We start from the raw sequence: 9,406 nt of genomic DNA on the forward strand, positions 1-9,406 counted from the left end.
CAGATCACAGATTTCAATTTAAAACCCCACACTATAAAAAACCTGTATATGGATGTTTATAGAAGGGGTTGTAACAACCCCAAACTGGAAACAGCCCGGATGTCCTTCAACAGGTGAATGGTTAAGTGAACTACAGTACATCCATATCATGGAATCCTAGTTAGCAATAAAAACGACTGAAGTTTTGATATATGTAAAAACTTGGACAAATGTCCACTTTCCTCATTTGTAACAGGGAGGAGGTTGTCTCAAGAGCCTTCCTGTTTGGGAATTCAAGATACAGATGAGCAGAGTGGGGCAGGATGAGAGCATGTTTGAAAGAGCTTAGGGATTTTATTTTACTTTTATTTTATTTTTTAGAACTTTTAGAGATTCAACATAATCAGAAGGAAGTGGCTTGATGAAGGCCAACTGTCATGCTTCATGGGAGCCCATTTTGGAAGCTGGGAACCCAGGAGAAGGGGAGTTTAGGGTAGGTGCATTCTGTTGGCACAAGACGAAGTCTGCTCAGCTGTAGTGAACTTTAAGGTTGTTGCTTTCTCACACTGAGATGGGACAGGGTGGATTTGAGGCCTAAACTGAAAGGATTCTGTGTTCCCAGGAACATAAGGAAATATCTTGTTCTGATACACAAAATTAAGGGTTCATCAGTCAAGGCAACTAAAGAACTGGAGAGAGCCACATTGCCTCCTGAACACTGGGAGCAATGGGAAGTCCGGTGTCAGAGCACATTCATCTGGTGTAACAGCATTTGTCACGTGATTCTCAAGCACGACCAGTGTCTGCACTGTGTTCAGGCTAGGAAGTGAAGTACGCAGTTCAGAGCCCACGAAAATCTCCACAAGCTCAGTTGCTGCACGTAATGCACAAAGGCGGGATTTTACATCCGGGACAGGAACCCCGCTAAAACCGGAAGCACCCCTTGCTACGGGGTCTAATGGGGGCATATGTAGTGTCTCCCAACAGCCAATCCTAGTGCCAGGAGTGTTTAGGAGGCGTAGCCGTGGAGAGACAGTGGCCAATGGCAGAGAGGGCCGTTAATAGAGTGAGGGCAACCGCGGGTGAGGGGAAGAGAGTACAGCCGCCACGGGAGGCTGAGGAGCTCTAGCCAGTTGGGTGGTTAGACTGTTGACGCGAACTGTAGCGGTACTTCAGCCACCAAACTTCGATTCTCGCCTGCCCTTAAACATCATGGGAGATTCACAGAGTGAGCATCAGCGGATGTTACGACGCCACAAGCGCGAGAAGGCAGAGCTGCAGGCCCACATTCAGGGCATGAAGAGCTCGGTCCCCAAGAGCGACGAGAAGAGAAGAAAGCAGTTGCTCCTCGATGTGGCCCGCCTCGAGGCCGAGATGGAGCAGAAGCACCAGCAGGAGCTGCAGAAGTTCCAGGAGAGTTTCCCTGATAACAGCAACGTCGATTCAGTCACTGAAGATCTGGGCAAGCTGGATCTCGAGGACAAGGCTCCTCACCTCTCGAGGGCACGGAGAAGGCGCGAAAGAAAGGTGGCCCTCGAGAGAGAAAGGCAGGAGAGGATGGCCAAGGCTGAGATGGAGCATCTGGCCAGCTACCGCCATGACGAGGAAATGAAGCTCGACGCCATCCTGTGGGCCAGGAATCTGGAGGTGAAGGATATCCCGGCCGACGGCCACTGCATGTACCGCGCCATCCAAGACCAGCTGGTGTTCTCCGTGACCGTGGAGACCCTGCGGAGGCGCACCGCCGAGTACATGCGGAAGCATGTCGAGGACTTCCTGCCCTTCTGCAGCGACCCCGAAACCGGCGACGCCTGCAGCCGTGACGACTTCTTGAGCTACTGCGACGACATCGTGTTCAGCGCGTCGTGTGGAGGCCAGCTCGAGCTGAGGGCCCTGTCGCACGTCCTGCAGACCCCCATCGAGGTGATCCAGGCCAACTCGCCCGCCGTCGTCTTCGGAGAGGAGTACACCAAGAAGCCGCTCACCCTGGTCTACAAGAGCTACTCCATCTGTGGGGAGCACTACAACTCGGTGAAGCCGCTCGACGCCGGCTCCGTCAGTTGCCCGGCCTCCTGTCTCTTGTAGGCCCGCTGCCGCCACCGCCGTGGCGGCTGCCGTTGGAGCCGAAGCTGCCGCCGCCACGTCTCCTCAGCAGGCTCCGCTTTTTTCCTTCGGTTTTCTCAGGGTTTTGTTGATTCATTTTACTCAGAGTTCACCCCCTCTCTCCACCCCCGCCCCCCCTTCTTCCTCCCTCGCTCTTCTATCCTCCTCGATCGTCCCTGGGTTGCTTCTTTCACGGGGTTAGGGGGACCGGAGGCCGGTGACCAGGAAGACATCTGCACCGTCCCACCCTGTTGGAGTGACTTTGCCAAGTTCCCACCTTTCTTGCTCCGCGGCATGTGGGGTGGGGTCTTCCCCGACCGGGGCTCGAACCCGTGTCCCCAGGATTCTTAACCACTGAGCCACCAGGGAAGCCCTAGTATTTTGTTTTGTTTTTTCATAAAACCTTGTATGGTTGCAAATTAAGTACAGTTGTTTAGATGTTTTCTGAATTCTAAATAATGTTTGTTAACTTTAGAAGTTAAATGTAAGCGTTAAATGTAGAAAGTAGATTTACCTAAACTGATAGGCTAGATAAGGCTTGCTCTAAGATGTGAAAGATCTCAATTGAATTTCCTTTATTAAATATAAGAAAGGACATGACTTTATTCAAGTAGTTGATTCATTTCATTATATCTGCAATTGATGTGAAGTAAGAAGAGACAAACTGATAGGTAGTTTAACTTACTGTGAGGGGTGACATCAACTAGTAAGTTTCCTTTATTCTCAGACGTAAAAGGGTATAACTTTGTTGAAGCACTTGGTCCACTTTGTTCTATCTACAACTGGTATGAGTGTGAAAGATCTGAACTTAGTCGTTTTCCTTAATTCTTAGAGATAAAAAGTATTTAAAGAGAGATTTTAAAAAGTATTAAAGTAGTTGATTCATTTTGTTATATCTGCAACTGCTATGAAGCAAAAAAAAATGAGCAATATACTTTTGCTGATATTTGAAACTTGTTGATATCTTGAATTTGCCAAAAAAAAGTAAAAGTGAAATGATTTGCAGTAAACAATTAAAAAAAATTTAACCTTTAGGTCCTGTATTTCAGTGAGATTACTTAAATTCATTTAAAAATTCTTTGTACACACCAAATGTTCTAAACTAAAACATACGAAGGGGAAAAGGCGAACAGTAGTTTGTTTAAAGAATAAAAGCAGTTTAAAAAAATACCTGGTTTTCTATTTTTGTATAGCTGACTGAGTTCATATAGAGTTTGTATCCCAGGATCGACTTCAGCAAAGGAATCCTGGAGGGTTAGGGAGCAGGAGTGAAGGGGGAGGACAGAGTGACAGATGAGGCTTTTGGAAGGAGGAATGGGCCTGCAGTCCTGATGGTGGTCTGGAGTGGAATATCTCCCAGGGAAGGATATAGGGAGGAACAAAATAGTTGAAGCTATCCTGAGTTGATGTTTCACTCAGTGAAAACATCATGAATTGGCTCCAGTTAAGGATGTTCTCATTGCTATGCATGACAAAGTATTTGCACTTTCAAAAACTTGCCAGTCCAGGGCTAGTTGCAGGAGGGAAAGAAGTGCCACTGTTTTTTGGTTTTTTTTTTTTTTTGAAGGCAGGGTGTGTGTTGGGGGGAATCTCTTTTAAATATACAAATATAGAAATCCTGCCAGACAGCTCACTGTGTAAATGTGTGCATCAGATACATTTTCAGATAGCCAGCTGGCTGAGAAGAGGAAGTCCCTGAGAAAACTAGGTATTTGGCCGCATTGTGAGAAGAGCGCCTTTTATAGGGATGAGAATGCTGGCTGGGGAAGGAAGAATAGGCCAGGAAGGGAGGCATAATCTATAGAAGGGGGCCTGGCTGGGAAAAAGGGTGAAAACTGGGGAAGGGGTCAGTCTAGGAGGCTGAATGGGCCGTGGCAGGGGAAAGGGGACCAGGCAGAAGAAGGGGAAACGGCTAGGTAAGGACACCTGTGTGGACTGGGGCACAGGGTGAATAAGGAGGCCAGGCTAGGAAGGGGATAATGGAGTGGGGGCTGCTTAGGGAAGGAGGACTCAGCTGGTCAAGGGAAAGAGGCTTAGTTGAGTTAGGAGGCAAAGGATGAGAGAGGAATCCTTGAGTGTTAAAGGGCAAAAGTCCTGGGGAATGGCACCTGACCAGGGAAAGAGATCTGGCTGGGAAAGTAGGCTTAAGCTGGGGAAGAGGGTGAGGCTGGGGAAGGGGCCTGGATGTGGGAAGGGGCCTGTCTTGGAAAAGGAGCACAGACTTGATAGGGTGGCACAAGCTGAGGATGGGAGACTGGCTGGGCTGGGGGAGATTGGGGGGAGAAAATATCCTGGCAAGGAAAGGTGGCTGCCTGGGGAGGGGCTCTGGCAGGGGAATGGGGCCTGAAAAGGAAGCTGGTGGCGTGAGAGGTTGGAATGCTGAGACGGACATAGGCTGGGCATGGGATAATCGGTGGGTTGATGGACCTGGCTGGAAGAGGGGGATTAGCAGGTGGGGAGGGCCTGCTAGGGCAGGGATCCTGCCTGGGAAGGAAGGCGTGTGTCCTGGCTGAGGGAGGGCACATGGTTGAGGAAAGGGACCTAGCTGGGGGCACAGGCTAGGGATGGGGAAAACGTCTGGCTGAGGAGGGGGAATAAGCTAGGGAAGCGGTTTGGTTGAGGAAGGGGTATACCGGTTGAGGAAAGGTACCTTACTGGGAAGGAGGCCCGCCTAGGGAAATGAACTTAGACTGGGGGACAGGCTGTTAGGTCCCTGGGTGAAGAGAGCCTGGCTGTGGGGAGGAGTCTGGCTGGGAAAGACTTCCCAGCTGGGGGCATGTGTGTGTGTGAAGGGGTCCCGGCAGGGAAATGTCACATGGTTGGGGAGGGGACTTTACTGGTGTTGGAGAGCTGAGAGAGGAGGATGCTTGGCCAGGGAAGGAGGCCTTTTTTTTTTTTTTCTGGGGGTGGCAGAAGAGTGTTTGTTCTGGGTCCACCCACCGAGCCAATTAGGGTGCTGGGGACGCGAAGCGGATGTAAAGGGTGGGCCGAGACAGTCCCGGGGACGGCCTAGGCCTCCACGGCCCGGCCGTTCATGATGCGGATGTGGCGGATGATGTCGTGGATGGCTTCTGACGTGGTGCCCTGGCCCCCGATGTCTGGGGTGTGCATATTTTCATTGTCCGTGGATGCCAAGATGGCCTTGCAGATGGAGGTGGCGTGGGAGTGGAGCTTGAGGTGGTCGAGCGTCATGCGACTTGGCACTGGCTATGAAAGGCCAGTGAAGGGGGAACTCCTTGGCAAAGTGGTCCAGCTGAAAAGGGAAAAGGCTGGGCACAAGCACCTGGCTATGAGAAGGAGGCCCTTTCTGGAGAAGGGGTCCCGTGAGGGCAAGGGGACAAAGGGTTGAAAAGGGGCTTTGCCTGGGGAAGGGTAGCCTGGCTAAGGAGGCTGTCAACAGGGTCTCAGGTCGGGGAACAGGCCCTGGCTGGGTGAGGGGCCTGCGAGCAGAAGGGTCCTGCATGGGGAATAACACAGGCTGGGGTTGAGGCCTGCCTGGGGAGGGGAGGCTGGCAGCATAGGACGGTAAAGAGGCTGGGCTGTGGCCCAGGGTGGGAAAACTTCAGGCAAGTGGCTAGAGGCTGGAGAGTTGGACACAGGCTGGTAAGATGGCTGGTTTAGAAAGGGGGCCAATCCAAAGAAGGAGGCATAGGCTGAGGAATAGGCTCTGGCTGGGGAAAGGGGCCTGGCCGGGCAAGGGGACATAGGCTGGGGAAGGAAAAGCAAGTTGGGTCAGGGAGCCTGGGCACGGGCTGGCGGGGGTGGGTGGGTAAGAACCTGGGGCAGGGGCCGAGGCAGGGGCCTGGGTAGGGTTGCTGCAAAAGAGGAGACTGGCTGGGAACGTGACTCCGCTGGGGTGAGGGTCTAGGTGGGTATAGGGGAAGCCTGCCTAGGAGGGGAAGGGAACCAGGCTGGGGAAGTAGCCTTGGCCAGGGAAGGGGGCATAGGTAGCTGGGGAGGCAGGTCTAAACGGACAAAGAGAGCCCGGCTGAGAAGAGGGCCTGGCTGGCTTGGAAGCACAGGCAGGTTAAGGGCTTCTGATGGGGGATGGGCTTATCTGCTGGGGCAGGGTGCATAATGTGGGGAAATGGGACTACCTGGGGAAGGGGGCCTGGTTCCAAGGGGGTATAGACTGAGGAGCAGGGTTAGGGAAGTGAGGAAGAGGGCATAGGTTGGTGAAGAGGGCACTGCCTGGATAATGTGGGCCTTGCTGGGAGTGGGGGGAGGGCCTGGTGCTGCCCACGGAATTCTGCCCAGCAGAAGGCAGCAAACAAACCAGCAGAGTCCCATTTTACAGGCTTCTTTCTCCCTAAATACAAGAGAAATCACTATTCTGTCTAGGGAACCCTTAAGATCTCACTGGGCCTGTCCCAACTTCCTCCACTGGGTTTGCCTTCAGCTGGAAGGATGGGGAAGAGTAAACCCAGGCCAGATTCCAACCAGGCCCAGAGCACAAGCCAAGAAGGGGCCTTCACTGTGGGATCTGGCAGGACATGAGGGATTTGCAGTCTGTTCCATTTTGTAACAGTGACCACAGTCACTGAGGACAGTTGACAGTTCTGGGCAATTGTGTGTGCATAAGCCATGGGGTACTGTTCCCAAAGGGGTTCAATTCCAGAAGCAACTTTCATTCATTTACTTACCATTCTTCATTTACTCCTCATGATCATGCACTTTTGCCTTAGCAGCCAAAGACAAGGACACCTATCTGGATTTGAAGCCCCGCTCATATACCCACTTCCTAGCTTTGTGACTTGGATTAAGTCATCTAATCTTTCTGGGCTTCAGTTACCTCATCAGTAACATGGGACAGTTAATGCCCGTCTTAGAGGTATCTCTTGGGATGTTAGGTACATTAAATGAAAATATGTATAAAATGTGCCATAAATGTATCATTACCTAGGGGCCTAAGACTATAACACTATCAGCTGTGGCAGCAACCACCCCTTCATGCTGTCTACAGTAATTTTGGAGCCACTTGGCCTCTTCCCACAGGTCCTACAGTGGAAGCCAAAACTTCTTGGGCTGCAGCGTGAAAGCAAATCCCACTGGGGCTTAGCAGAGTGTCCTCTTGGGGACGGGGGGCCTGTGTGTGGGGACTCCTCAGGCCAGTCAGTATCTTCCTTCCTTCCACCCTTTTTCTACACACACACATACACATGCGTATTTTAAAAAAACCAAACTGGTATCATTCTATTTGAACTACTTTTTTTTTTTAACTTAACAATACATTATAAGCATTTCCTTCTCTCCTTAGTCTTCAAAACGATGATTTTAATGCCTGCATTCTAGCCTGTGAATGTGCCACAATTTATTTGTCCTATTCTATTGCTGGACATTTAGATTGCTTTCAATTTCTCACTGCTACAAATATGCGACTGTAATATCCTTGTAGCTGAGTCTTTGTCTATATTTCTGATTATTCCCCTTTGATAAGATTTCTAGAAGTGATCTAGGTCCAAAGGAGAGGCTTTTAATGCATACTGGTAAATTGCCCTCCAGAAAGAGTGAGCCAATGTACACTCTCAGGGTGTGAGAGTGTTATTTTCCCATATAGTTGCAAACACTGAAAATTATCATCTTTGCTCATTTGTTAGGTGAAAAATGCTGTATTAGTCGACCCTTTGTTGATTACTAGTAAGGTAGAATATTCCTCTAAGTATTTGTTAGCATGTCTATTTCATTCATGCTGGAACAAATAATTCTTAATTTATTGCCTGTTCCTGACATTTGCTTAATTTTTTATGGGTAAGTTTGTCTTCTTCTTACGGATTTTTAATAGGTCCTTCCACTTTTCATTCGGATATTTTTTTTTTTTTTTTTTTTTTTTTTTTGCGGTACGCGGGCCTCTCACTGTCGCGGCCTCCCCCGTCGCGGAGCACAGGCTCCGGACGCGCAGGCCCAGCGGCCATGGCTCACGGGCCCAGCCGCTGCGCGGCATATGGGATCCTCCCAGACCGGGGCACGAACCCGCATCCCCTGCATCAGCAGGCGGACTCTCAACCACTGCGCCACCAGGGAGGCCCTGGATATTTTTTAAAACTAGTTTTTCCCATACATTATTAGGCTCTCAGTGTTGTTTCTGACTTTTTGCGTGTGCTCAAGGTTAAAATTGTAAGGGAGTCTATCTATCGATCTTTTTCTTTATGGTTTCTGTCTTGGTATCTTGCTTAGAAAGGGCTTCCCCATCCCGAGGTTGCATCAATATTCGTATATACTTTCAAGTTTTTTATGCTTTCTCTTTATATTTAACACTATTTAACATATCCACCTGGAAATTACTTGGGTGGAAGACAAGGACATAAACTGATTTTCTCCAATTATGGTAATTAACCAGTTAGCCGAACACCACTTACTGAATAATCCACCATTTCACCACTGATTTCAAGTGCCACCTTCCACATATATGACATTCTTATGAGAGGGTAAATCTCGTTTCAGCCAGTCCCACAGAATAACTGCATTCCAGTGACCTCCATGTGAAACTGCCAGCTGTCCATTCATCCACTCACTCCATATTTACTGAAGAGAATGGTGATAAACAGTAGAGGTAGAGGTAGAGAGATAAAGATCCAGTCCGAGCGCTCACCATCTAGTAGAGATGGCAGATCGGAAAATAGACAGAAATAAACAGAAGGCAGCATGACCAGTGCTGTGATGAAAGGAAGCACAGAGGAAGGACACTTCATCAGACCTGGGGTGGCAGGGAGGCTTAGGAGGAGCTTGCAGAGGACACAGCCAGAGCAAAGGCAGGAGTGAAAGAACAGGGTGTCGGGACTTCCCTGGTGGCCCAGAGGTTGGGACTTTGCCTTCCAATGCAGGGGGTGAGGGTTCGATCCCTGGTCGGGAAGCTGGGATCCCACGTGCCTTGAGGCCAACAAACCAAAACACAAAACGGAAGCAGTGTTGTAACAAATTCAATAAAGACTTTAAAAAAAAATGGTCCACATTTAAAAAAAAAAAAATCTTAAAAAAAAAAAAAAAAGAACATGGTGTGTCCGTGTTCAGTGGAGCTGGAGGATAGAGGTGACAGGTGAGGGAGCTGTGGGAAAGAGGCTGCAGAGGGAGGCTGGCATGGTCTCCCAGCTTTAGTAACCATCGGTTTTACTCATAATATTACAAATTAAATAAATACACATTGAATGAGATACCATTTTTCATCAGTCAGATTAGCAAAGAAGTCAAGTTTGATAATATGCTGTGTTGATGGGAGAATGCAGAAACAGGCATTCTCAAACATACTGTTTCCCTTGTACATGACTAAAGAATATATTTTAAATGATACTACGGGTTGCTTTTGAGGAGGGGAACCAAGTTGCTGGGG

General features: G+C 49.3%; 1 protein-coding gene across 1 annotated transcript; it reads left to right on the plus strand.

Annotated features, from left to right (window-relative positions):
* Positions 1-1,191: 1,191 nt before the first annotated feature.
* LOC307069663 (OTU domain-containing protein 6A-like) lies at positions 1,192-2,064 on the plus strand (the record flags this gene model as incomplete). The annotated part of the gene is made up of 1 exon (XM_079728016.1): positions 1,192-2,064. The coding sequence occupies one exon, from the start codon at positions 1,192-1,194 to the stop codon at positions 2,062-2,064; it is 873 nt and encodes a 290-aa protein (XP_079584142.1).
* Positions 2,065-9,406: the final 7,342 nt, after the last annotated feature.

This window comes from Hyperoodon ampullatus (assembly GCF_949752795.1).
Source record: "Hyperoodon ampullatus genome assembly, chromosome: X".
Taxonomy (NCBI): Eukaryota; Metazoa; Chordata; class Mammalia; order Artiodactyla; family Ziphiidae; genus Hyperoodon; species Hyperoodon ampullatus.